Source organism: Lepus europaeus, chromosome 19 (genome assembly GCF_033115175.1).
Source record: "Lepus europaeus isolate LE1 chromosome 19, mLepTim1.pri, whole genome shotgun sequence".
NCBI classification, from domain to species: Eukaryota; Metazoa; Chordata; class Mammalia; order Lagomorpha; family Leporidae; genus Lepus; species Lepus europaeus.
This window is the reverse complement of record NC_084845.1, coordinates 11,130,650-11,158,079: the sequence shown is the minus strand read 5'-3', so window position 1 is coordinate 11,158,079 and position 27,430 is coordinate 11,130,650. Positions and strand designations below refer to the sequence as shown.

General features: G+C 56.2%; 2 protein-coding genes across 4 annotated transcripts; one reads left to right on the top strand and one right to left on the bottom strand.

Annotated features, from left to right (window-relative positions):
- Positions 1 to 798: 798 nt before the first annotated feature.
- On the top strand, positions 799 to 7,648 carry LOC133747634 (transforming growth factor beta-1 proprotein-like). The gene is made up of 5 exons (XM_062175958.1): positions 799 to 1,117; positions 2,641 to 2,801; positions 6,301 to 6,418; positions 7,300 to 7,377; positions 7,527 to 7,648. Exons 1-5 carry the CDS (start codon positions 799 to 801, stop codon positions 7,646 to 7,648), a joined length of 798 nt encoding a protein of 265 aa, XP_062031942.1.
- Positions 7,649 to 9,598: 1,950 nt separating this feature from the next.
- LOC133748296 (transforming growth factor beta-1 proprotein-like) lies at positions 9,599 to 23,901 on the bottom strand. Of its 3 annotated transcripts, none has more exons than XM_062177008.1 (7): positions 23,731 to 23,901; positions 22,297 to 23,377; positions 20,142 to 20,302; positions 18,647 to 18,764; positions 15,585 to 15,662; positions 15,297 to 15,444; positions 9,599 to 9,656 (listed from the first exon to the last, which is right to left on the bottom strand). In XM_062177008.1, the coding sequence occupies exons 2-6, from the start codon at positions 22,619 to 22,621 to the stop codon at positions 15,323 to 15,325; spliced, it is 804 nt and encodes a 267-aa protein (XP_062032992.1). In that variant the 5' UTR covers positions 22,622 to 23,377; positions 23,731 to 23,901; the 3' UTR covers positions 9,599 to 9,656; positions 15,297 to 15,322. The 3 variants fall into 3 exon arrangements, with proteins under 3 accessions (XP_062032992.1, XP_062032991.1, XP_062032990.1); XM_062177007.1 differs by lacking the exon at positions 9,599 to 9,656 and adding an exon at positions 12,631 to 13,121; XM_062177006.1 differs by lacking the exon at positions 9,599 to 9,656 and adding an exon at positions 13,443 to 13,970.
- Between the last annotated feature and the right edge of the window lie 3,529 nt (positions 23,902 to 27,430).

Below are 27,430 nucleotides of genomic sequence, written 5' to 3'. Positions count from 1 at the left end.
CACCCCATGGGAGACCAGGAGAAGCACCTGGCTCCTGCCATCGGATCAGCGCGGTGCGCCGGCCACCGCGCGCCAGCCGCGGCGGCCATTGGAGGGTGAACCAATGGAAAAGGAAGACCTTTCTCTCTGTCTCTCTCTCACTGTCCACTCTGCCTGTCCAAAAAAAAAAAAAAAAAAAAAAGAAAGCTGCACCTGCCCATGATGCCACCACTGGGGGAGGAGCGGGAGGAGGAGCTGGAGGAGGGACAGCTGGTTGGGATAAAAGGAAAGAGTTTCTAAGGGTTTTCCAATGCGACTGGGAGCTACATGCACAGCGACCACTTCGCACAGCGCTAGCCCAGGAGGAGGTAAGACTTGGGGATCCCAGGACGTCACGCTCACCACTCCAGAGCCTTCTGCCTCGCTGCCTGCCTCCTACACAGCACACGGTGCCGGACCAGCCCTCCGAGCCCCAGTCACTGTCTCCCAGGAAGGCTTTGCCCAGACCTCATTCCCACCCCTGCCCGTCTCCCAAACCTCGTGCGTCCTAGGACCTTCCCTCCTCTGGGAACGGGTCACTCAGCCCTGCCCCAGCTCCCCTATTCAAGAACACCCAGCTTCTGGTACCAGAGCTCGCCCATCTGTTTTTCCCGTGGGATACTGAGACAACTCCGACCACAGTCTTGCCTCCACCCGTTTCTGCCTTCCTGAAGGCCTCAACTTCCCCGAGACACTCAGCCCCTGCCTGGTCAGGCCTCCCCATCCCACCCTAGCCCTGTTGGTGTTCTCCGCAGTGCTGCCATGGTTGCTGCCTCCACCATGCTGCCCTCCGGGATGCGACTGCTGCTGCCACTGCTGTGGCTCCTAGTGTTGTCACCCGCCCGCCCAGCCGCGGGAATGCCCAGCCTCAACAACAACACCGAGGTGGAGCTGCTCAGACAGCAGCACAATGAGGCCGTTCACTCCATGATCCAGAGCCCCCCGAGCGAGGAGGAAGTGCCCGAAGACGTGCTCACCCTGAACAGCAAAACCAACGACCAGGGGTCCAGAGAGAGCAATAAGCAGGAGCCCAAACCCAAGTTAGGCTTCTTTGCAGGCAAGGAGCTCACCGGCGTGCCAATGCTGGAGAGCGACCACGGTAAGCCCCAAGGGGCAGGGACCCGGGAGGGGGCCGCCAGGGGGCGCCAGAGGGCAGGCCTCAGGGAGGAAATTACCTGCAGAGGACACAGCAGGAGGAAGGGGTCCCCTGGGTGCACAGTGAATGTGGGGAGGGCGTGTCCTAAAGACGAGGGCGCTGAGCTCCCCAACCCTCAGAGACTGGTCCTGGAACAGTGCGCCAAGTGGCCGGGACCCGTGGGATAGAGGGAGGTCCCGGGAGACCCAGGCACTGGGGTAGAAGGCCGTTCCCTCTGGCAGGGCATGTGGAATGCGGGGATTGCAGGGTGGGAGCTGCAGAGAGGGGTGCTCTGTGGGGAGAGGCTGAGCAAAGGGAGCCAGTGAGAAAGCTGGGCAGAGTTTGGGGGTCATGAAACAGACCAAAGTAGTAAAAGCGAGGTGAGGAACCCAGTAAAGTGCCAGGACAGTGGACCTGCTTCCAGGAAACACGGAACACGCGGGACTGCAGGGGTCATGGCAAGAGAGGCGGTGGTCTGCGTGATGAGTGCAGGCAAGGGGCGTGAGGCCGCCGGTGGGAGGAGACTAGAGGGAGGTGCAGAGAACACAAGGGTGCCTGAAGTCGGAGCAGGGAATCCCAAAAAACCTGAACTAGTAGTCCGGGGTAGAGGCTTCCTGAATGGGACGAGCGTGGGAAAGGTGTGTTGGGATGGGGTGGGGGGAGATGGAGAGCCCTGAACACTGACCCGCTCACCCTGGTACGGGAGGAGCCAGATGACATGGGGAGCATTGGAGGGAGGGCTGGGCGGGTTGGCTGCGTGAAGTCCAGGTGAGAAAAGCGAGTAGGTAGGGTTGAGGCCACCCCATGTGGATGCCACTCGTCAGTCAGGAGCTCACGCTCCCTGAAGTGGGAAGGAGGACCCCACAGGGCTAAAGGCCAGCAGTGTGGACCCCAAAGTGGCAGTGCCTCCTGCGGAGCTCCACCTTCACGTTCGCCTGTGGTGTAGACGGTTCTGTCACTGTGCGCCTCCTCTGAAGCTGTGTCCACTTCTCCCCCAAATGTGTGTGTCTCTGTGCGCCCTCTCCTCCAGGGTTCCCCAGTGCCTTAGTCAGGAGCCCTTGAGTGCAAGGCACAGAGCTGGACATTGGTTCAGAGGGACAGAGCCTCAGGGTCAGGGGGGAGTGAGAGCCCCAGGTCACACAGCGCACATGCAGCAGAGGCTCTTCCTGACCCCAGCCTCTACCCATGACCCTTCCTCTTGCAGTGCAATCCGCATCTGAGCTGGGTGCCTGGGAGAAGGGAGCCACACGGCCACTCCCTGGGTGGGCAAGAGGAGGCCTCAGGGAGACAGAGTGGTCAGGACCCATGGTGCAGGGCAGGAAGCCCACCCAAAGGGACCCTCGGCCCCAAGGTCACACAGCTGAAAAGTGTCAGAGTCCAACTGCAGCCTGGGCTGCAGCTCTGGGCCCTCACGATCTTACTGGGGGTGCCCCTGTTCCTTCTGCCCCTGCCAAACCCTGACTCTTCTCTCTGCTCCTCCCAACTAGAAAGCTATCAAAAATTCAACGTAAGCCAGCACAGCGTCTATATGCTCTTCAACACGTCAGAGGTCCGGGAAGTAATGCCAGAGCCATGGTTGCTGTCTGGGGCAGAGCTGCGCCTGCAAGTGCTCAAGACACAGCAGGAGCAGCACGTGGAGCTGTACCAGGTGAGGAGGGAGCTGAGCTGTGGCCAGGTGGGGGTGGAAGGCTGCTGGCCTCAGGGTCCTCATAGAAGGCCCTGGCGAGGGGGGAGGAGCACAGACAGGGGACTCCTGGGGCTCTGGTGAACTTCGCACTCTGCCAGGATTTTCAAATGCTTGGAAGGCTGGGGTCTTAGGAGTTGGGTCCTGAAGTCAGGACTGTTGAAAGTTGGAATCTCTGGACAGGATGAGGCTGCAGTCGTTGACACCAGTCGTTCTGTCCAGTGTGGTGGCCCCATTGCGTTTAACTTGACAAAAACTGAAACCGATTAAATATTTTCAGTGCACCACTAGCTCCTATTTCCTAATTCATTTTTTTTGAAATTTTTTTTAAGATTCTCCATTTGAAAGCACACTTACAGAAAGAGGGGAGAGAAACAGATAGAGACAAAGATAGAGATCTTCCATCTGCTGGTTCCCGCCCCAGATGGGCACAACCAACCAGGGTGGACCTGGCTCAACCAAAAGTGGGGAACTCCAACTGATTTCCTCCAGGGGAGTCAGGGACACAGGGACTCGTGTCATCTTCCACTGCTTCCGTATGCACATTAGCAGGAGGCTGAATCAGAAGGGGAGCAGGGGCCGGCACTTTGGTGGAGCGGGTAAAGCCGCCGCCTGCAGTGCCAGCATCCCATATAGGCACTGGTTCGAGTCCTGGCTTCTCCACTTCTGATCCAGCTCTCTGCTATGGCTTAGAAAAGCAGTAAAAGATAGCCCAAGTCCTTGGGCCCCTGTACCCATGTGGGAGACCCAGAAGAAGCTCCTAGCTCTTGGCCCTGCTCCGGTCGTTGCGGCCACTTAGGGAGTGAACCAGCGGATGAAAGACCTCTCTTTCTCTTTCTCTCTATTAAATAAATAAATCTTTTAAAAATAATTAAAAAAAAAAAAAAGGAAGTGTAGCAACCAGTGCTTCAACCACTCCTCAGTGGGTTGCCAGCATTTCAGGCTGTGGCCTAACCAGCTGCGCCACAACTCCAGCCCCTTAGAGTCCTTTTTCATTTATTATTTATTTATATATAGAGACACAGGTGTGTGTGTGTGTATGTGTGTGTGTGTGTATATATATATATATATATAGAGAGAGAGAGAGAGAGAGAGAGAGAGAGAGAGAGAGAGATCCCATCTGCTGGCTCACTCCCCAGATGCCTACAAAGTCCACAGCTGGTCCAGGCCAAAGAGGGAGCTGAGAACTCCGCCCAGGTCTCCCATGTGGTCGACAGAGATCCAACTACTTGAGTCATCACCTTCCACCTCCCAGGGTCTGCATTAGCAGGAAGCTGGAGTCAGGAACAGAGCCAGGTAGCCAACCCAGGCACCTTACTCTCTAAGCTAAATAACTGTCCCAGCAGCTGCTATCCGTACATCACTGACTTTTTTTTTTTTTTTTTTAAGGGAAAGGGTTTACTGTGGGAAACCCAATAGACTGGAGGGAAGGGGTGAAGAGGGAAAAGAGGGAGAAGAAGAGCATAAGAAGAGAGATCAAAAGAGAGAGAGAGAGTCAGAGAGAGAGAGAGAGACAGAGAGACAGAGAGATCAGAGACAGAGAGAAAGAAAGACACGTGTTCAGGAACAAGTACTCTTAAAACATTGCCAGGGGGTGGGCAGGGAAGTCGGAGCAGCGAATCCCATTAGGATGGGGGTGGAGCTGACACCAGTCGTTGGAACATGGGGTCACCTGTCTTCCAGCTATGGCAGCAGGGCCTAGAGCCTAGGATGGTGTCCATCATGTAGATTGCGCCATAGATAAGACTGTGCTGTTTTACTAACATTCTCCCCTTTTGTTTTTTTATAAAGCAAGAGTTGTATGGGATTACATTAGCCTCAAAAGTCCAGGAGGGGTAGAGGGATGATGATCTGTCTTTAGAGCTACTTCCTGCTGCCATGGGGTGACAAGGAATTCTGCTGGCATGGGGCGATGTCTCAAGCCACTGTCTCCCGGGTGGGGAGCCGAGCATATCCTTGTAGCAGCATTTGGTTGACTGCCTGGTGATGAAGGCCTTGGTTCATTCCATTATCACCTCCTGTAAACACAGAATTTGGAAGGCCAGTGTGTGGATGGAGATCACAAAGCGTTTGGTGGTGTGGAAGGAGATGTGGGGGTGTGTTTTGTGACTGGCAGAAATCCAGGACCCCAAGGCAGCTCAGAGATCTCTGAAGGGAGAGCAGAGTCACTGGGGGAGCCTGGATCCGAGTCACAGCACCAATGTAAGACCGCCACAAAACACACCAAACACCAGAGTAAGGGAAAGGGTTTACTGTGGGAAACCTGACAGACCGGAGGGAAGGGGCAAAGAGGAAAAAGAGGGAGAAGAAGAGTGTAAGAGAGAGATCGACAGAGAGCAAGAGAGAGATAAAGAGACAGAGACAGAGACAGAGAAAGAGCACATCACTGATTGTGCAGATTTCCAGAAAGTTCTCTGGACAGCACTGCTCTACAGGGTGGACTGTCCAGGCAGTTATCGGCACTTCTGGAAGGGCTGCAGTCCTAGATCACTGACCTGGAGTCCTCGTCTTCTAAATGTTAGACTCACAGGACCACAGATGTTCGAGCCTCACAATGAGAGAACTGAGCGAGGGTTCGTTCTTGGAATCTGAAGACCTCAGCTTCTTGCTCAACCCCTGGGGGTGCAGTCCAGCCCCAGGAGGTTGTTTCACACCAGGTCACAGGTCACATGCCTGGTTTTCTTTTCTTAAATGATTTCCCTAAAAGAGATGTATTCACTCGAAAGGCAGAGTGATAGATCCTCTATGTGCTGGTTAATTCTCCAAATGGACATAATGGCCAGGCGGGGTCAGGTGGAAGCCAGGAGCTTGCACTGCATCAGGTCTCCCATGTGAATGGAAGGGGCGCAACCAGGACCACCCTCTGCTGCCTTCCAAGGGGCATTAGTAGGGAGCTGGATCAGAAGTGGAGCAGACTCAAACTGAAGCCAATATAGGATGTGGCATCACAGGCTGTGGCGTAGTGCACTTGCTTCCATGCTGGCCCTAGACCTCTGGATTTGTAGACATGATCTCCTGGCACTGCTCAGGCCCATAGCCGGCCTTCCTAGGCTTTCTCAAACACTGGAGCACAGAATGGCTTCTACCTAAGCCTTCAGCTCAGAACCAGGCTGTCACTCCTGCCCACTGAACGCTCGGCACAGCCCAGGTGCTGGCACCCCAGTCTTGGCCTTGCAGGCTGTGCAGGTGGAAGAGGCCTAGCCTTTGGTCAGTGCCCCAGGCCTCCAAGGAGAATAGCACCCCTCCCCCAACCCCTCAGGGAATCAAAGTGGGACAGGCAGTCCCAAAGAGCCTTGGCCACTCCTCTCCAGGGTGCTGTTGGAGGTGAGCCCACAGGCCCCAGTGGGTGTCTAGGGGGCCAGGTCTGGAAGCCACCTGGGGAGCAGGGGTGGCGGTGTGGTCCTTGTGTGGGAGGCACTGCCAGCATCTCCGGCTTCTCTCTCCCCCGCGCTTTGTCCTCCAGAAATCCAGCAACGATTCCTGGCGCTACCTCAGCAACCGGCTGCTGGCACCAAGCAACAGATCAGAGTGGTTGTCCTTTGACGTCACTGGAGTTGTGCAGCAGTGGCTGAGCCACAAAGGTGAAGATGGTGAGTCTGCCCTACCCCTGCTTCTCTTGGGTTCTGCCCCCACCCCCTGCTGGTGTCCTAGGCACTCAGAGCTGGGAGATGAGTGAGGGATCTGTTCGTGGTTCTTCCATTTCCTGAGCACCTGCTTTCTGCCCTGCCCTGTGACAGGTGATGCAGGGACAGACACAGCCTGACCAGGACAGCCCGGTCCCAGTCTGCACAGAGCTCATCATCATTTGGGTGGGTGGGTGGGTGGGGGTGGTTAGCTGTGCAGGGATGACCCAGAGTGGCCACGGCTGGGATGAGGAGCCCAAAGGGAGTGCCTGGCCCAGCCTAGGTTCGGGGCGGGCTTCCTGGAGGAGGACGTTTCTGAGTTGATGTTGGAGGGCTGAGTGCAATCTGGAAGGAAGCAATGAGGGGCCGCGTGTTCTGGGCAGGGGAGCAGCCTGTGCTAAGGCCCTGAGAGCAGGGAGAGCCGGGCACAGTGCACCTGCCCAGGAAAGGACTGTGCCACTGTGGGCCATGCCCAGCTGGGAACAAGAAAAATAACGGTTTCTATCTGGGTGCACACTGCTTTGTACTGAGAGCAATGAGAGAAATAAATAGCCCAACTCCAATGTCAGAAGTCACATGCTATGGAGAAAACAAGGCGATGTAATGGTCCAGGAGGGTGTGCATCCTGCAGGGCCTCTCTGAGGTGACATGTGAGCTGAGACCTAAGAGGAAGCTGAGGCAAGGCAAAGAGCTGAGCACGATGGTGGTGGTGACAGTGGTGGGTGGGGGAGGGCTGTCCCAGGCAGGAGGAGCCCCTGGAGTTTGCTGCTTCCTTCCCCTTCCTCCTAGTCTGGCTGAGCCTCCCACTCAGACTGGCTTCCCTCTCCCCACTCCCACAGAGGAAATAGAGGGCTTCCGCCTCAGTGCCCAGAGGTCCAGTGACAACACAGATAATGTCCTCCACGTGAAAATCAATGGTGAGTCCCCAACCTGGCCCAGCCCAGCCCAGGTTGTCATGTGTGTGTGTGCCTGATTGTGCTTGTGTGTGTGTGTGTGTGTGTACCCCCAGCCCCATAAACCATCCTGTGCCACTGATCCATCCGCCTGAGAGTCCTCCACCAAACAGGGATCAGTTCCAGTGGCCAGGGTGACAATGCCAACATTCAGAACTCCTACCGGCCCTACCTGCTCCTCATCGTCAACCCACTGGACCGCATCGTGCCCCCAGACCTCTCGGAGATGGTCTGAGACTTGGACAGCAACTTCTGCTTCAGGTGAACACAGTGGCCCTTGACTGTGGCCCTATGGACCAACTTCCTCTTTTCCAAAAATGCGCAGCTACACCAAAGGGATGCAGGCTGCAAAATCCAGACCCTGGGAGACCCGATCCAGGGGGACACCCCCACACACACACACACGTACCAGGGAATCCAGAAAGTTAATGAGAATTGGAATTAAATCCCTGAGTTTATTTTGGTGCAAAAAGGGTTTCTGAAATCTATGCATAGTTTTTTTATAATATGAATTTTCTGTGTAGTATGAAAAAAGTTTGTACCCTAAAATTACATGACCCCAAACAAATCATACAGAAATAGGTACTGGAGCAGGTAAACCCGCTGCCTGCGATGCCAGCATCCCACATGCACCCTCTGAATACTGACTGCTCTACTTCTTACCCAGCTCCCTGCTGATGGGCTAGGGAAGCAGCAGCAGATGGCCCAAGGGAGATCTGGATGAAGCTCCTGGCTCAAACCTTGCCCAGCTCTGACCGTCACTGCCATTTGTGAACCAGCGAATGGAAGACCTTTCTATGTCTCTCTCTCCCCCTCCCTTCTTTATGTAAATCTTTCAAAAAAAACTTTAAAATAAATAAATGAATAAGCAAATTCTCTATTATATAGTTATATATATAAATGTAAGTATATATATTATATAAATATATTAATCATATGAATATACATAAATATAAACAAATTTTGTGTATTATATAAATGGATACTATATCTTACAGCTAATATAAACATAGAAATGGATATAATAGATACACTAGAAATAGACATACACGACTTAGATATAGACACTACATACACTCATATGTGGAAACACTATACACATGATATTACATACACAGATGCTATACAGAAACACACATATACTATATACAGAGATGTTATACAGAAACACACACACACTACATACACAGATGTTATACAGAAGCACACACACTCCAGACACAGATGTTATACAGAGACACACACACACTCCAGACACAGATGTTATACAGAGACACACACACACACTCCAGACACAGATGTTACCCGTAAGTGGGTGTCATACATACGGAGAAGCGGCGGCTCCGGGGAATTCTAGGAGGAGCCTAGGACAGGCCCCGCCCCTCTCAAGGCCTGGACCGCGTCTGGCTCTTTCTCCGTCCAAACTTCAAAGCAGAGGACAGAGGAGCCCACCGGGGCCGCCTGGACTCCGACCGGACCCCGCAGAGCTCCTCTCACGGTGCCAGCCGGGTCTCCACAGCCCCGCTCACCCAGACCACCCCGCGCGGGCGGCGCCATGCTCTGGAACCTTCCGCGGGGCAGGAAGTGGGCGGGGCGCAGGGAATCACGTGGGAAGCGGCGCCTGCGCAGAACGTCCAGCACCCAGCATCGCAACGCGAAGCTGTGAGGCCTGCGGGGAGCTCCAGGACTCCCGGGTTTCAGAGGTTTGCTTGGGCCAGACTGGGAGAGTCTGTGCCAACATCGGCACCTGAAACCCCGGCGTTCAGCCCAGAGCTACTGTCGGCCTCTGTGTGCGTGAGCCTGCGTGGGCTAAGGTTTTCACGCTCGCTCAGCTTCCCACAGGCTCCGCGTGTCTACTGACCACCGTCTCCGACGCCCGAGGGCCCGGGGAGGCCTCTGCGTGCCCTGGGCCTGGCAGACTGAGGGAAGAGGCCTTGCAAGCAGGGGCGAAGTGGTGTGAATCACGTACCCTGGAGGCCACAGGCCTGGCCTTGTCCTGGACGGGTGTAGGGAGCACTTCCGGGTCAGCTGGAGCGCGGTCACAGTGGCCGCTGCTGAGGGGTCTCCCACAAGTGGTCAGCGCCTGGCTGCTGCTGGCCCAGGGTCCCCCATGGAGAACCCCGGACGTGGAGAGAGGGGTCACGGATGGTCCAAGGCTTAGGCCGTCAGAGCCGTGGCCGCAGCCGCCCTGGACATGAAAGCCGTCTAAAGAAGTGTACGTCTGTGGAGAATCCCATAGGAATCTAAAACAGAGTCATGGATCACTGCTTACCTGAAAAGGAGATAAACTGTGGAAACACAGTAAAACATTGAGTTAAGAAGTTACCACTAGCCACAAAATAAAAGTAAAGTGGAGTTATAAGTCAGGAGCTGAGGCAATGCCTAACGGCTGTTAGGGAGAGGCTCCTAATCATACCAAGAGACATCCCTGGTCAGTCAGTTAACAGTGTGCTATGGACAATACCCTCCTACCCACGCTGACTGGACAGTTCAAACATAAGTAAGGCGGGAGCAGTATTGACTGGACTGTTCAACTATAAGCAAGGAGGAACCAGCATTGATGGGACAAGTTGGAGGATGGCAAGCTGGAGAACTGCCGAAATGAGGATAAAAAGGGAGCCCTTGCTCCACTCTCCATCCTCTCGGGGATCATGGCCGGGTGTGTGTGAACCTCTGGATCTCCACACATCCGGAGCTGAAGCGGCAACCCGCTACTCTGCATGGAGCAGGTAGCGGCACAAGCCAACCTGCAGAGCTGTCCCTGAGCTGTAATACCCCACTGTCTGTGTGAGTGGGGGGGGGGGGGGGCAGTGCGAGCGAACCTCTGGATCTCCTTGCACTTGGAGCTGAAGCGCCAGCTTGCTAGCCCCCTTGCTAAGCGACACAAGGCGACTATGGCATCAAAACTCGAGCCGAGATGCCGCCTCACCACCTCGCCTGGAGTCCTTATCAGCCTGCTGCCAGACCTGACCACAAAGCCGGACCAGGCCTGTCAGCGGGGGACCTCTCCAACTTCTCGCCTGGCCATCCGCCTAGGAACTTTGAGCCTACTGCCCAGAGTGACAGCCTTCCCACAACGGATCCGAGATCCGTCACTGCCGAGATGTGGAGCTCTGGACCTTGAACACTGACATTCTTTTTTGTAACCGTGATATGAGCCTTGAAAACGCAGCCTTTACAAATAGTATTAGTCATGTGTAATATAACTATGCTTTGACCCTATGCAAGATATCTGTAAATGATGCTGGAGACCTTGATGTACATATACTACTCAAAATTACTTTAACACTGTATACTGTGATCTATGGATTAATGAATAAGTTCAAGTAGTATTATTGATATTGATATTAATGGTGTTCATTCCAGTAGCCCTCTAGTCATTAAGGAAGGAGTGTTACCCTGATAGTTAATTGTTATAGTAAGTTGATGATAAGTACTTATGTTAAGCTAAGTGATGAAGTGTGTTAACTATGAGTTATGATAAGTGATATTATTGACATTTTTGATAGTGATATTAGTGATTTTGATAAGTGTGTTAAGTAATTATGTTAAGCTAGATGATTAAGCTAAGTAGTTACCTTAAAGCTAAGTAGCTAAGTTAAGTAGTTAAGTCATGATTAAGTAGTGGTGTTAAGTTTATTGATGTGTATTCAATAGTATAGATTGATAAGAATATTGATACTGATAAGTGAATTGACCTCAGTGAGCATGTTGATGAGTAGTGTGATAAAAAAAATCCCTGGTGAATAAGCAATAAAATCTCTCATTGGAAAGACAGTCTTGTGTCCTGGTGTTCCTTTCTTCCCAGTGACTGACAAGTTGTGCGTCGTACTTGCTACTGTCCAGCTGCATGACAGTAGGTGCTCGTGACAATGTCTGTTTATGTGAAAGGCAGAGTGACAGAGGGGACCGAGACAGACCTTCCGTCCCCTGGTTCACTCCCCAGATGCAGCAATGGCCAGACCTGAGGCAGGCTGAAGCGGGGCGAGAGCTCCATCTGTCTCCCATGTGGGTGTCAGGATCCCAGCTGCTTTAGCCAGGGGCCGCTGCCTCCCAGGATGTGCATTAGCTGGAAGCTGGAACCAGAACTGGAACCTCAGCCCACTGATGCGGGAGCGGACGTGCCACACAGTGCCTGAACCACCGTGCCAGTGCCCTGCCCTGGAAAATTCTCGCTCTGTGGTTGGTTGAGGCCACGGGTGCAGACCCCTTGAAAGGGAGTTGGGGAGGGGTCGCACGATCCCTGCACATGGACGCGGGCCAGTGAGGCCACTCAGAGGCCCTCTTCACTTGGGTCCGGGCTGTGTCCTCTTTCACAGAGTCGCAGGACACTCGTGCCTGTCACCGTGTTTTTCTATTTTGCTCAAATGTAGCCTTTTGTTTGTTTTGACCAGTAGGAAAGTCTGCATTTTCTTTTCAAGTTTTATTCATTCATTTGAAAATCAGAGTTAGAGATATCTTCCATCAGCTGGTTCACTCCCCCAAATGGCCACACCATTAATGGCAGGAGCTGGGCCCATCAGAAGTGAGGAGCCAGGAGCTTCATCCCAGTCTCCCACATGGGTGCAGGGGCCCAAGCACCTGGGCCATACTCTGCTGCCTCCCCGGGCACATCAACAGGGAGCTGGATGGGAAATGGAGCAGCCAGGACATGAACTGGCACCCATATGGGATGCCGGCACTGCAGGCAGAGGCTTAACCTACTATACCACAGTGCTGGCCCCATAGTCACCCTGTCACCCAGGCGCTCTGGCCCCTTCAGCTCTGAATGCCTGTGCTGGCACATAAAGCAGCCGGTGGCTCTGGGCAGTGGGAACTGGCCCTGGGCGGAGCCTGGCAAGAAACCTCTGAGTGCTTAAGGGTAGGCTCTGTTCTCTTATTCTTTTAGGATTTATCTATTGGTGCAGGCACTGAGGCCCAGGAGGTTAAGCTGCTGACGTCGGTGTAGTCATCCGAAATGGGTGCTGGGTGGAGTCCTGGCTGCTCCACTTCAGCTCCAGCTGCCTCCTTGTGAGCCTGGGAGGGCAGCAGAGAACTGTCCCTGGGAGCCCCGGATGAAGCTCCTGGCTCCTGGCTCCTCGCTTGGACCGGGACCAGTGCCGGCTGTTGCACCATTTTGGGATCTCTCCCTCTCTCTCTCTTTCAAATAAATAAATAAATAAAACTCTTTTTTAAAAATTTTTATTCATTTATTTGAGAGGTACAGTTACAGAAAGAAAGAAGGAGAGAGGTCTTCCATCGACTGGTTACTCCCCAAATGGCTGCATGGCCAGGCCTGGGTCAGGCTGAAGCCAGGAGCCAGGAGCTTTTTCCGAGTCTTGGGCCATCCTCTGCCGCTTTCTCTGGCCATTAGCAGGAAGCTGGATCAGAAGTATAGCAGCCAGGACTTGAAGTGGCACTCATGGGATTTCAGTGTCCTAGGTGGCTTAACCGGCTATGCCACAGTGCAGGGACCCATTTTTATGTTTTAATTTTTTTATTTTGAAAGTTAGAGTTACACAGAGCAAGGAGAGGCAGAGAGAGGGAGAGGTCTTCCATCAGCTGGTTCACTCCCCAATTACCTGCAACAGTTGGCGCTGTGCCGATACAAGGCCAGGAGGCAGGAGCTTCTCCCAGGTCTCCCATGTGGGTGCAGGGCCCCAAGCACTTGGGTCATCTTTTACTGCTTTCCCAGGCCATAGCAGAGAGCTGGGTTGGAAGAGGAGCAGCTGGGAATAGAACCGGTGCCCATATGGGATGCTGGCGCTTCAGGCCAGGGCCTTAACCTGCTGTGCCACAGTGCCGGCCCCCCATCCATTTTTATATACTTAATGTTTATAAAAAGTATAAATACATACATAAACATTACTTATATGTATTATAATCTATAATATATATTACCCATTTATATAATATACAAATATCTCTTTGTATGTATATTTATATATGATTTATATAAGTATATACATATTTATAACTACTGTATAACAGATTATTTGCTTATTTCTTTTTTAAATTTTTTTATTTATTTTTTTATTATTTTTGACAGGCAGAGTGGACAGTGAGAGAGAGAGACAGAGAGAAAGGTCTTCCTTTTGCCGTTGGTTCACCCTCCAATGGCTGCCGCTGTAGGCGCGCTGCGGCCGGCGCACCGGGCTGATCCGATGGCAGGAGCCAGGTGCTTCTCCTGGTCTCCCATGGGGTGCAGGGCCCAAGCACTTGGGCCACCCTCCACTGCACTTCCTGGCCACAGCAGAGAGCTGGCCTGGAAGAGGGGCAACCGGGACAGGATCGGTGCCCCTACCGGGACTAGAACCCGGTGTGCCGGCGTCGTAAGGCGGAGGATTATCCTAGTGTGCCGTGGCGCCGGCCTATTTCTTTATTTTATATGAAAGGCAGAGTTAGAGATAGAGGAAGACTGAGAAAGCTCATCCATCCGCTGGTTCATTGGCCAAAAGGAGGCAACGGCTGGAGCTGGGCCAGGCCTGAGCCAGGTGCTTCATCTGGGTCTCAATGTGGGTGTTGGGGCCCAAGAATTGAGCCATCTTCTCTTGCTTTCCTAGGCCCATTAGCAGGAGCTGGATCAGAAATGGAGCAGCCAGGAATCAGACGAACCCATAGGGGATGCTGGCATTGCAGGCAGCTGGTTTACCTGCTAAACCATAATGCCTGCCCAGGGGTACTTACTTATGTATAATTATGATTGGGCAAAGTAATTTTTGTTGGAAAATTATTTTCATAACAAGTGGAAAACACATTATAAAAAAAACTCCGCATAGATATCAGAAATCTTTTTGCACCAAAATATTTACAGGTTTTTAATTCCAATTTTCAGTTGACTTTCTGGATCCTCTGAAGCATGTGTGCGGGGTGTCCCCTGGATCGGGCTCCCAGGTCTGCATTTCGCAGCCTGTCCCCGTGGTCCATAGCCCTGAGCAGGTCCAGGTCTGACTCTGGGCAGCGCCCTCACCGCTGAGCTCCTGTTTTGCCTCCCAGAGTCCAGGGTGCTCAGGACCTCAGCCCCTCTCTCCCTGGGGGTCATAGCCCAGGTGTGAGATCTGGTGATGAAAAAGCCCTAGAGAAGGGGCGACGTCCCCCCGGGGACGCCGTGAAATAAAGCCCGGACAGCACCACAGAGTCTCCTAGGGGAGGGGTGGGCTGCGACTCCCACGCTGGGCCCTCCACATTCTAAGTGAACTCCAGGGACCTGGGCCCCAGCTGACTGGGCTGTGAGGTCCCAGCGCTCTAGCTCGAAGACGCCCTTCCCGCGTCCCAGCTCGCCAGGCTCCAGGCCTTCCAGAGCCCCACGTTCCAACCTCCCATGCAGCCTTCCGCCACACGCAGCCAGCACACGAGGCCCAGCCTGCCGCCTTCCAGGACCCCGCACTCCCTGGCTGAGCCCCGCATCCTCGCAGTCAGCATTCCCACTTCCTCCACACCCAGCCAGGGCTCACATTTCAGCCCAGGGTCCCACCACTGGGAGCCTAATGTCCCAGGATGCCAGGGGGCCAGCACTGGGGTCTCCGAGCTGCCAGGGGTGTAGGAACCCAAAACGCACAATCTTCTCACTCTAGGCTCCCAGCACTGCAGCTTCCTCAACTCCAGCGCCCTTGCTCCCAGACACAGACGCTGCACCCAGCATTCTAGAACTCCAGCCCCAGACACTTTCAGAAGCACCCAGCAAGGCAGCCTTGCCACACCGAATTCCAGTTCCCGTGCCCACATCCTGACAGCCTCCGACTGCTGCACTGTACCAGGCAAGGGGCCCGTGACGCACGTTCTAGGCCTCCCAGGTCCCAACCCAGCTGCCAGGTCCCGACCCTCAGACTAAAGAGAAGCCCAGCGTAGTGCAGCTCAGCCAGGGTCACAGCCCGGAGGGCCACAGTCTAAACCGCTATGTTCACCTGAACCAGTAGTTGGTGTCCAGGGCTCAGTGGTGCCAGGTGCCATAGAGCTGCAGTGCCCTCTTCAGGGGGGTAGCCACAAGGAGCAGGAAGGGCCGGTTCATCCTATGAGCGGCGGCATGGTTACCTCGGTGGCTGGAACTGATCCCTGTTAGGGTGAGGGCTCTCTAGATCAGTGGTCCAGGGCTGATTTGTGGGGTTTGTTGGACACACACACACACACACACGAGCACATGCAGGCACACACAGATCACAGCCGGGGATGGGCTGGGCCAGGTTGGGACTCACCGTTGATGTCCAGTTGGAGGACATCATCTATGCTGTCACAGGAGCAGTGGGTGCTGAGGCGGAAGCCCTCTATTTCCTCTGTGGGAGTGGGGAGAGGGAAGCCAGTCTGAGTGGGAGGCTCAGCCAGACCCTGGAGGAAGCGGGAGGAAGGAGCAAACTCCAGGGGCTCCTCCTGCCTGGGACAGCCCTCCCCTCCCCTCCCCCCACCATTGTGCTCAGCTCTTTGCTTTGCCAGCAGCGTCCCCTTCAGGTCTCAGCTCACAGGTCACCTCCTCAGAGAGCCCTCCAGGATGCACCCCCTCCCAGACCATGACATCACCTTGTTTTCTCCATAGCATGTGACCTCTGACACTGGTATTTGGCTATTTATTTCCTCACTGTTCTCAGTAGAAAGCAGGGTGCACCCAGAGAGAGATCCTCATTTTTTTTTGTTTTCAGCTGGGCCTGACCCACAACCTTTTAAAAACAAATCTCAGAGCTGGCGTTGTTATGCAACAGTTTAAGCTACCAATTGCGATGCTGGCATTCCATAGCAGCAGTTAGCATTCTGGCTGACTGACTTTGTAACCAAAAACCAAACAAAAATACTGTTTATTCATCTGAAACACAGTTACAGAGAAAAAAAAATGTTGGGGCCGGCGCTGTGGCGTAGTGGGTAAAACTTCCGCAAGCAGTGCTGGCATCCCATATGGATGAGTCCTGGCTGCTCTACTTCCAATCCCGCTCTCTGCTATAGCCTGGGAAATCAGTAGGACATGGCCCAAGTCCTAGGGCCCCTGCATCCACGCGGGAGACCCGGAAGAAGCTCCTGGCTCCTGACTTTGGATCAGTGCAGCTCCGGCCTTGGCGGACAATTAGGGAGTGCTCCAGCGGATTTAAGATGGAAGTGTCTCTCTCTCTTTCTCTCTCTCTTTCTGTGTGTGTGCGTGTAACAATGACTTTCAAATAAATAAATAAATCTTCAAAAACAAAAAAAGTTGGAGAGAGAGATCTCCCATCTGCTGGTTCACTACCAACATGGCGGCAGTGGACAGGATTAGGCCAGGCCAAATCCAGGAGCTTCATAGTGGTCTGCCATGTGGTGCAGTTCTGCTGCTTTCCCTGGCAAATATTTGGGAGCTGGACAGAAGTGGAGCGACTGGAAATGGAACAGGCACCCATGTGGGATGCTGACGTCCCAGAGGGCAGCATTAAAGCTGTACCATAAGATAGTCCACTGGTGGCCGGCGCCGTGGCTCAACAGGCTAATCATCCGCCTAGCGGCGCAAGTACACTGGGTTCTAGTCCCGGTTGGGGCGCCAGATTCTTTCCCGGTTGCCCCTCTTACAGGCCAGCTCTCTGCTGTGGCCCAGGAGTGCAGTAGGGGATGGCCAAAGTGCTTGGGCCCTGCACCCCATGGGAGACCAGGAGAAGCACCTGGCTCCTGCCTTCGGATCAGCACGGTGCGCCGGCCGCAGCGGCCATTGGAGGGTGAACCAACGGCAAAGGAAGACCTTTCTCTCTGTCTCTCTCTCTCTCACTATCCACTCTGCCTGTCAAAAAAAAAAAAAAAAAAAAGTTAATTGGCTAGTCCACCTCAGATAGCTTCCTGGGAATACAGCAGAAATGGCCCAAGTGCGCTGGGCCCTGGCACCAACGTGGAGACTCTGAGCAGTTCCAGGCTCCTGCCTTCATCCTGGCACAGTCCCAGCCATTGTAGCCTTCTGGGGAGTGAATGAGTCAATGGAAGATCTCTATTTCTCTCTAACTCTGCCTTCAATAAACAAATAAATCCTTTTTTAATAAATAAATCTTGGAGGAAACACTGAGGGATGGACCAGCAGTAGCCAATCAGGTCACAGCTACTGGGTGCTCTGACCTAAACGCTTCCCAGTGTGCTGGCCCTGTAATCCTCCCCCACTGTCCATCTGACAGACCTAGCAGCTGACAGAGAAAGGACGTGACCTGCCCTCCGTCACACAGGCGGCCAAGGCTGGGAGGCAAAGCTAAGCCTGGGGCTTTCCCGAGGGCAGATGTGGGATAAAGGCGACTGGAATGAGTAAGTGATGGTTTCTAAGCTCCTCCTGCCTGCAGGCCCTGGGCTGTGTGCTTGGATAGAGAGCGACCCAGACACGGAAGATCCTGCAAGACGCCGTCTCTGGCCCAGGGCGCCCTCACTGCCCACTGCCCCCTGGTGCCCTCGCTGCACCTGGCCTAACTAATTCTGTGAGTCTCCACACAATCGCCCTCCTCCAGGGAGCCCACCTGGCCCCTAGATGAGTTTGGGTGCCAGCTCTGGGCCCACACAGCAATGGGGGCTTCCCCACCCTGACACCAACCCCTCTGCCTTTGCCTCCCCATTCACAGCCTTGGTCCTTCCAGGTCACTGCTGCCTGCCGGGGCTTTGGCAGGAACTGCTAAGTGCAGAGGGAAGTGGAGCCCAGGAGGGCAGGACCCAGGGCTGTCCTGCTCCCCACTGTGTCCCCCACGCCACCCACACAGGGCCGGGCCCAGGACAGGAGCCTGAGGGGATTGCTGGGATGCGTGCATGACTAGGAGGGACACTGGGCACTGTGGACGCAGCGAGGGAGAGGAGTGGCACAGTCCTTTCCTGGGCAGGTGCACTGTGCCTGGCTCTCCCTGCTCTCAGGGCCTTAGCACAGGCTGCTCCCCTGCCCAGAACATGCGGCCCCTCATTGCTTCCTTCCAGATTGTACTCAGCCCTCCAACATCAACTCAGAAACGTCCTCCTCCAGGAAGCCCGCCCCGAACCTAGGCTGGGCCAGGCACTCCCTTTGGGCTCCTCATCCCAGCATGGCCACTGCACAGCTAACCACCCCCACCCACCCACCCACCCAAATGATGATGAGCTCCGTGCAGACCAGGACTGGGCTGTCCTGGTCAGGCTGTGTCTGTCCCTGCATCACCTGTCACAGGGCAGGGCAGAAAGCAGGTGCTCAGGAAATGGAAGAACCACGAACAGATCCCTCACTCATCTCCCAGCTCTGAGTGCCTTAGACACCAGCAGGGGGTGGGGGCAGAACCCAGGACAAGCAGGGGTGGGGCAGACCTAGGATCCTTACCTCCACGGCTCAGCCACGTCCGCACGACTCTGGTGACAACGATGGACAACCACTCATCTGTGTCACTGGGTTCCAGATTCCGGCTCTTGATGTATTGCCAGGAATCGCTGCTGTCTTTCTGGAGGACAAAGCACAAGGGGAGAGAAAGCCAGAGATGTTACCAACACCTCACCACACAGACCAGGCTCCCAACTCCAGTGAATTCCAGGCACCATTCAGCGGCCCCCAGACTCCCTCCCTCACAGTGCCCGAGAGGCTCCTTGGGCCTACTCAGCTGCCCCCACTCTCTGAGGGACTGCAGGGTGCTCTTCCTTCTGGAGACCTGAAAATGATGAAAGTCCAGGCCCTTTAACACCTGCACAGGCCCCATGGCCAAGACTGTGGTGCCAGCACCTGGGCTGCATCTATTTGGCCGGTGCCGCGGCTCACTAGTCTAAACCTCCACCTTGCAGCGCCGGCACACCGGGTTCTAGTCCCGATCGGGGCACCGGATTCTGTCCCGGTTGCCCCTCTTCCAGGCAAGCTCTCTGCTGTGGCCAGGGAGTGTAGTGGAGGGTGGCCCAAGTACTTGGGCTCTGCACCCCATGGGAGACCAGGAGAAGCACCTGGCTCCTGCCATTGGATCAGCGCGGTGCGCCGGCCACAGCGCGCCAGCCGTGGCAGCCATTGGAGGGTGAACCAACGGCAAAAAGGAAGACCTTTCTCTCTGTCTCTCTCTCTCACTGTCCACTCTGCCTGTCAAAAAATCAAAAAAAAAAACCAAACATCTATTTATTTGAAAGGTAGACCTTCAGAGAAGCAGAAGCAGAGAAAGAGAGAAGTCATCTGCCAGCTGGTTCACTCACCAAATGGATGGATTCGCTGGAGCTGGGCCTAGCTGAAGCCAGAAGCCAGGAACTTCTTCTGGGTCTCCCATGCGGGTGCAGGGGCCCAAGGGCTTGAGCCATCTGCTGCTGCTTTCCCAGGCAGTAGCAGACAGCTGAATCATAAGTGGAGCAGCAGGGACTCGAACCAGCGCCCATATGGTACCCCAGTACAGCAGACAGCAATTTTACTCATGATGCTACAGCACTGGCCATTCTCCCTCTCATTGTAACGGTAACTCTCAAACAAATAAATCTTTTTTTCAATTTCAAAAATTAATTGCAAATTATCAGCCACACTCAATGAATGTGGAGCAATGGAAATATTTAAGATTAATCAATTGCAATTTTAATCAAGTGAAATGTTAACCATTGGCCAACACTACACAGAACAGTTCTGGAGCCTCAGTCTGTCCAGAGATTTCAGCTTTCAAGAGTCCTCACTTCTTCAAGACACAACTCCTAAGACCCCAGCCTTCCAAGCATTTGAAAATCCTGGCAGAGTGCGAAGTTCACCAGAGCCCCAGGAGTCCCTGGTCTGTGATCCTCCCCCTCGCCAGGGCCATCTACGAGGACCCTGCGGCCAGCAGCCTTCCACCCCCACCTGGCCACAGCTCAGGCTCCCTCCTCACCTGGTACAACTCCACGTGCTGCTCCTGCTGTATCTTGAGCACTTCCAGGCGCAGCTCCGCCCGGGACAGCAACACCGGCTCGGGCACTGCTCGCCGCAGCTCAGACATGTTGAAGAGCATATAGACGCTGTGCCCGCAATCTTGGTATTTTTTGTAGATTTCTAGTTGGGAGGAGCAGACAGAGGAGTCAGGCTTTGGCACAGGTAGAAGGAGCAGGGGCACCACCCAGGTTGCAGTTGGACTCTGACACTTTTCAGCTGTGTGACCTTGGGGCCGAGGGTCCCTTTGGGTGGGCTTCCTGCCCTGCACCGTGGGTCCTGACCACTCTGTCTCCCTGAGGCCTCCTCTCTGCCCACCCAGGGAGTGGCCGTGTGGCTCCCTTCTCCCAGGCACCCAGCTCAGATGCGGATTGCACTGCAAGAGGAAGGGTCATGGGTAGAGGCTGGGGTCAGGAAGAGCCTCTGCTGCCTCTGCGCTGTGTGACCTGGGGCTCTCACTCCCCCCTGACCCTGAGGCTCTGTCCCTGTGAACCTCAACAGCAGCGTCCAGCTCTGTGCCTTCCACTCAAGGGATCCTGACTGCGGCCCTGGGTACACTAGAGGGGAGGAGTCCTCCCGCTGAGCCAGATCCTCATCTGTAAGAGCAGAAACAACTGCAGGACCAGGTGGGAGACTGAGACCACGCAGAGGAAGCCCAGACAGAGCGGGCGCACAGCCAATCAGGATTGCGGAGGGCGGGCACATGGGCTACACCTGCCACTCAGTCACCAGCCTGCAGAAGAGCACTGTTCCCAGAGGCTGCGCCGAGAGCTTTGCGAGGATGAAGACCTCTGCACCTCACAACAAGCTCTGAGGAAGGCACCTGAATTACATGCACCTGACAGATGGGGACACTGAGGCACGAGGAGATCCGGCTGCGAGGGGAGAGAAACAGAAGCCGGGGCGGGGAGGCCAGCAGGAAATGGGGCGGGGGCTCTCGGGTGAGCAGGGAGACCAGCGCGGTGCGGGGAGACGGCAGGATGGACCCGCGCAGAGACGCGCGTGTTTGGGGGAGAAGTGGGCACAGCTGCAGAGGAGGCGCACAGTGACAGAACCGTCTACACCACAGGCGAACGTGAAGGCGGGGCTCCGCGGGAGGCACTGCCACTCTGGGGTCCGCACTGCCTGCCTTCAGCCCTGCGGGGTCCTCCTTCCTCTTCGGAAGGTTCGTGTTCCTGCTGCTGCGCGTGGCACCCACGTGTGGTGACCTCACCCCTATCTCACGCTTTTCTCACCTGGGACTCGCAAAGGCGCCCCCGCCCAGACCTCTCCCCAATGCTCCACACCAGGTCCGGCCCCTCCCGTCCCGCGATGAGTAGAGTCTTTCGGATCAGCGCCCTGGCACCACCGCCCCCCCCCCGCCCATCCCAACACACCTTTCCACGCCCCTCCCCTCTCCGGAAGCCCCTTCCTCGACCCAGGAGTCCTGGTTCCTGGGATCCCCTGCTCTGTGCCTTCACTCCGGCTGCAAGCACGCACGACCCTCTCTGCACGCACCCTGGGCACGCGCTCCGGGTCTCCGCTCCTCTCCCGCCAGCCTCCTCCTCCCGCCGCCGGCCTCTTGTCCCATGCCGCACCCATCACGCAGACCACCGCCTCTCACGCCACGACCCCTGCAGCCCCCCGTGTCCATGCGCCCTGGAAGCGGGTCCACGCTCCTGGCACTTTGCTGCCGTTCGCCTCATCTCGCTTTTGCTCCTTCCGTCTTTCCGTTTCGTGACCCCCAAACTCTGCCCAGCTTTCTCACTGGCTCCCTTTCCCACAAACTAGGGGCTCAGCCTCTCCCCACAGAGCACCCCTCTCTGCAGCTCCACCCCAGGACTCCCGCATTCCACGTGCCCTGCCACAGGGAACGTCCTTCTACCCCAATGCCTCTGTCCCCCGGGACCCCCTCGATCCCGCGGGTCCCGTCCACTTGGCGCACTGTTCCAGGACCAGTCCCTGAGGGTCGGGGAGCTCAGCGCCCTGGTCTTTAGGACACGCCCTCCCCCACGTTCCCTGTGCACCCAGGGGTCCCCTTCCTCCCCCTGTGTCCTCTGCAGGTAATTTCCTCCCTGAGGCCTGCCCTCCGGCGCCCCCTGGCGGCCCCCTCCCGGGTCCCTGCCCTCAGTCTTCACCGTGGCTGCTGTGCAGCATTGGCACGCGGGTGACCTCCTTGCGCAAGTAGCGGGGCAACAGCTCAGGGCCCTCCTCGGTGTTCTGCTCGCGGGTGCTTTGGTCCACGTCGTCAGGCTCCGGACTGGTTGGTTCCTCCTCCAGGCTTCGGGGGCTGGGGACCTTCAGCTTGGACAGGAGCAGGGCACGGTAGGCCTCCAGGTGCTGCCTTTGCAGCTTCTCCAGCTCGGTGGCGTTGTGGCCGGGCATTCCCGCGGCCGGTCGGCCGGGCGCCAACACTGAGAGCCACAGCAGCGGCAGCAGCAGTCGCATCGCGGAGGGCGCCATGGGGGAGGCGACGCACTCCGTACAGGGCTAGGGTGGGATGGGGAGGCTGAGGGTCTCAGGGGAAAGTCGCGGCCCTCAGGAAGGCAGAAGCAGGGGTGTCTCGGTATGCGACGGAAGAGTGGGCGGGCGGTCTTGAATAGGGGGCCGGAGCAGGGCTGGGAGATCCGTTCCCAGAGGAGGGAAGGTGCTAGGATGCGCGGGGTCCAGAGCCGGGAGGCAGGGTCTGTGGCTCGGACGGCTGGTCAGGACCGGGGTCGCTGTGCAGGAGGCAGGCAGGGATGGAGCAAGCCGCAGAGGCCGTGAGGAGGGTGGCGTCCCGCGTCCTCTCGGACCAGCGCAGCGCCAAGCAGCTCCCAGCTATGCTGGACAAGTCTCAGAAACTCTTGCTTTTTATCCCTCCTCCAGCTCCTCCTCCCGTTCCGCCCCCAGTGCTGGTATCACTTGGCTGCTCCTTGGAGCTCCATCCTCTGATCACACCCAGGTCCAACAGCCTGAGGCTCCTACCCCAGGGCTGTCCGGAGGTGCCCTCCCGCTCTGTACCAGCCAGAGCCTCGCTGTCCAAGGGATCCACCTGGACTCCCGCATCCCATAGCAGTGTGCCATTGTGGTGCATCTGCTCTGCTTCGGATCCAGCTTCCTGCTAACGAACTGCAGATGTTTCAAGAGCTTGAGTGCCACCATTCACAGGGAAGACCCGGATGGAGTCCCTCTCCTGGCTTCAGCCTGACCCCTTTCTTGCGACCACGTGAAGTGAACCTGCAGATGAAAGATCTCTCTCTAATTTTAAATAAATAAATAAATAAATCCTTAAGGTATGAAACAAAAGTGATCCAGGTTAAGGGGCAGAAGTAGGTCGCCAGCCTAGTTTGGTCAACCCCCCGAGTCTGCAGACTCAGTGTCCCCAGAAGATGGGGAACAGGTGATAACAACTCTCTTCCTGATCCAGCTCACACCCGCAGATAGTCCCGCCCCAGGGGCCGATAGCTCCACGCACAGGGACGGAAACCCCGCCTCCCGTCTGATCGGCCCCCGCCCAGCTCCAGAGCGCATGCGTCTTCCGTCCAGGACCACCTCGGCGACGCCCCTACTCGCGCATGCGTCACTCCTACCTGACAGCGCTTAACGGCTAGTGGAAGCCAATGCGGCAGCCGGCATGCTGGTTCTTGGCCGATTCCGTCCTCTTCGCGGGCGCCAGCAACGCCCGCCTCGCGCCTCCCGGGGGAGCTCCCTGACGCCAAGGGCGCTAAGGCGCGAACCCTCCGCGGCCGCCCTCGCCTCAGGCTCCCTGGCCGTTGCTGGGACAACAGCAGGCTCCTCCCCTGGCCTTGCCCCCGCCCCGCGCGCGGCCGATTGGTGCTCGCTGCCCTCGGGGGCGGGGCGACGCTGTGATGGACATCTCTCCGTAGCGTCTCTCCAGCCCCGGCCCCGGGATGCGCCGTTGGGGGCGTGGTCGGGCCGTTGCCATCTTGCGTGTGGCCGGGAAGTTTGAGCGCCGACCGTTTGTGCCACAGAGCCTCTCTGAAAATGTGCGAAAATAGGCTTCGCGGCCCGCCTCCTCCCCCCCAAGAACACCTGTCTCCCGTGCTGAACCCCACAGGAGAGACGTGAGCCTGCGCACGGGGCAGTTCCCCTCGGGTCCTTCTGTGCTCGCCCCGGCCTCGACATCGGACACAGCCTCTCCTCAGACACTCAGAGGCTGGGGCGGGGGCTTCCCTTCCCTCTGCGGAGTTCCCCAGGCTGCCCACGGCCCAGAGGTCCGGGCCCTCAGCGCCACTGCACGCTCGCCGCCAGTGCTGTGAGCGAGCGGCGGCCCCGGGGCCCCGCGGTCCGGGCCGCGGGGCGGGCGCACGGCGGGCGCCTGAGGTCCTGAGCGCCTCTCCCAGCGCCCACGTGCAGGGCAGCCTCGGCCCTCAGGACCGGGGGTCCCGGCCCGGCCGCGCCTCTGCTCCCGCGGGGGCTGCACTAGTGGAGGACGAGGGAGGCAGCACGGTCCACAGGACAGCATGCACACAGGTAGCGCCATCCCCCAGAGAGCGGTCCTGACAGACACTGGGAAAGCCGCGGTCGCTGTGCCTGCTCCGTGCAGCCCTGGTAAGGAGGACTGCACGGCGTCCGTCCTAGTGCTGGCGGACACCACGGGGTGGTTACTCAGGGCTGCTACTTAACAGGCAGGGTACCTGAGGGATGGAGGCACAGAGAGACAGAGAAATCTCATTCACTGGTTCACTCCCCAATGCCTGAGCACTGAGGTCTCATTCATGTCTCCCACTTAAGTGTCAGGTTCCCGACTATGGGATGCTAACATCCCAACTAGCATCTCTTTTATTTGTTTTTTATTTATTTGAGAGATAGAGTTACAGACAGTGAGAGGGAGAGACAGAGAGAAAGGTCTTCCATTTGCTAGTTCACTCCCCAAATGGCTGCAATGGCCAGAGGCTGTGGCTGCTTCTCCCAAATCCCAGGCCCTAGTGCTGGGGTCGAGGGTCCCCCTCCCCCCAGTCTCCTAGGCTTTCTCCACTTAATCTCACAGCCCAACAATGATGATAACAGTAACAGTCATGGCAGTTGCACGCGGTGCCTCTGCATGGACTTGTGCACTCCCTGCTCATGCCCTAGAGCGACCCTAAGGCGCACCATCACTCACAGTCCCATGATGGGACACAGGACAGGGAGGTGAGCACACCAGCAGCTCACTGAGTGCCCCAGGCCCTGCCAAAAGCTTGTACCATCCCTCCTAGCATTTCCATGGCTTTGTTTTTATCCGCATTTTGCAGATAAAGAAACCAAGGCAATCCCTTGGTGACAGTGAACAATAGGTCCTTGGAGCAGCAGAGGTAACCCAGGCCTGTGTTCCTTGCTGACCCACAGAGGAGGGGAAGCAGAGGCAGTGCTCTTGCCCCAAGCTCATGCCATTACCTGTTCTCAGGTGTAGCCCAAGCACAAGTGCCCTGTTGCTGACACCTGTTCAGCCCACATAGAGCCTTCCATGAAATGTTTGGAAGTTATTTGTATGCATGAGTTCTACATTTTTCCATCAAAATTAACATGGTGTAATTTTATGACTATTATTTTTAATGATTTATTTACTTGAATATCAGAGTGACAGAGAGAAGAGACACAGAGAGAGACAAAGAGAGAGATCTTCTATCTGCTGATTCTTTCCCCAAAAGCCCACAACAGCCGAGCTGGACAAGCCAAAGCCAGAAGCCAGGAACTCCATCCTGGTCTATGACGTGCGGGCATGGGGCTCAGTGCATGAGCCGGCACCTGCTGCCTCCCAGGTGCGTGAGCAGGAAGCTGATGGGAAGCCGAGTCAAAGCAGGCACTTCATATGGGATGCAGAAGTCTCCAACGGTGGCTTAACCCACCTGCACCACAATCCCCTCCCCTAACTGATCCATAAAAATTGTTATTTATTTGTTTGAGAGACAGAGAAAGAACTCTCATCCTCTGGTTCCCTCCCCAGTGCCTGCACCAACCAGTACTGGGTGGCAGTGGAAACCAGGAGCCAGGAGTCAACCCAGGCCTCCCAGGAGGGAGGCAAGACCCCCATTACTTGCGCCATCCCCTCAGTCTCCCAGCTCTGCACTGGGAGGACCAGAGACAGGGGCTGCACCCAGGAAGGAACCCCAGGTGCTGCGGGGCTTCCTAAACCCCACGGTCACCCTGGTTTGCAGTGCATTCCGTTAGAGCCCCAGAGGCATCGCAGGTGCAAAGGAGGTCAAAGCCCGGCCTTCGTGGGGCTGACACGGTTTCATTAAGACACCACAGTTGGCTGGCACCGTTGGTTAACAGGCTAATCCTCTGCCTTGCGGTGCCGGCACACCAAGTTCTAGTCCCGGTTGAGGTGCCGGATTCTATCCCGGTTGCCCCTCTTCCAGGCCAGCTCTCTGCTATGGCCCGGGAAGGCAGTGGAGGATGTCCCAAGTCCTTGGATCCTGCACCCACATGGGAGACCAGGAGAAGCACCTGGCTCCTGGCTCGGATCAACTAGATGCGCCGGCCGCAGCAGCCATTGGAAGGTGAACCAAAGGCAAAAAGGAAGACCTTTCTCTCTGTCTCTCTCTCTCTCTCACTATCCACTCTGCTTGTCAAAAAAAAAAAAAAAAAAAAAAAGACACCAGAGCAAGGTTAAGGAGATGGTAACAGGGCATCCTCTGGGTGACACATCCTGCCCTGTCCCACCCCTCTCCCCTCCGTGGGTCTCCCTGTCTCGTCATCAGTCAGAAACTCAGGCTGCGCCCAGCGCACTCCCAGACGCCTTCCCTTCTCCTCTCCCCAGGATGGGCCCGTGCCAGCTCCAGCTCTGCACTCTTGGCATGGGGCCCCAGAGCCTGGAGGGAGGGAACGCCAGCCGGGCCCCACATAGGCTGGGAGTCCTCTGGTCTGGCAGGGTGGAGGGCTTCTGGGAAGCAAGGCCAGTGCAAGCTGGGTGGGCTCCCTGAGGGGGGCAGAGGCGTGCAGGGTAGAGAGCCCTGTCATCAGACTGCTGGGGAAGGGTCTGGATGATAACGTCGACGACCACTCAGACGCTTACTCTGCAGGCCGCGGGAGACGCTGGGATGCATCACTGTGCCGGGTCCAGGCTTCATGTGTGCGGTCACACCTGCGAGGCTGGCAGCATTCCTACCTTTTACAGAGGAAGAGACTGGGGTTCAGGGAGGTGAAGCCATTGTCCAGGGGCCACACAGCAAGGGCCTTGAAAGGAACCCAGGGCTGTGCGGATCCAGACTGACCCAGGAACACCTGAGAACCAGCACCCCCCACCCTCTCTCAGCCTGCTTGCCTGGATGCCCCCAGCCCACCTCC

Coding starts and splice junctions, on each gene's coding strand:
- LOC133747634 (XM_062175958.1), top strand. CDS start 799: ATGCTGCCCTCCGGGATGCGACTGCTGCTGCCACTGCTGTGGCTCCTA. Junction 6,419..7,299: donor GCAGTGGCTGAGCCACAAAG/GTGAAGATGGTG, acceptor CCACTCCCACAG/AGGAAATAGAGGGCTTCCGC. Junction 7,378..7,526: donor CCTCCACGTGAAAATCAATG/GTGAGTCCCCAA, acceptor TCCACCAAACAG/GGATCAGTTCCAGTGGCCAG.
- LOC133748296 (XM_062177008.1), bottom strand. CDS start 22,621: ATGGCGCCCTCCGCGATGCGACTGCTGCTGCCGCTGCTGTGGCTCTCA. Junction 20,303..22,296: donor AATGCTGCACAGCAGCCACG/GTGAAGACTGAG, acceptor CCTCCCAACTAG/AAATCTACAAAAAATACCAA. Junction 18,765..20,141: donor AGCACGTGGAGTTGTACCAG/GTGAGGAGGGAG, acceptor TTTGTCCTCCAG/AAAGACAGCAGCGATTCCTG.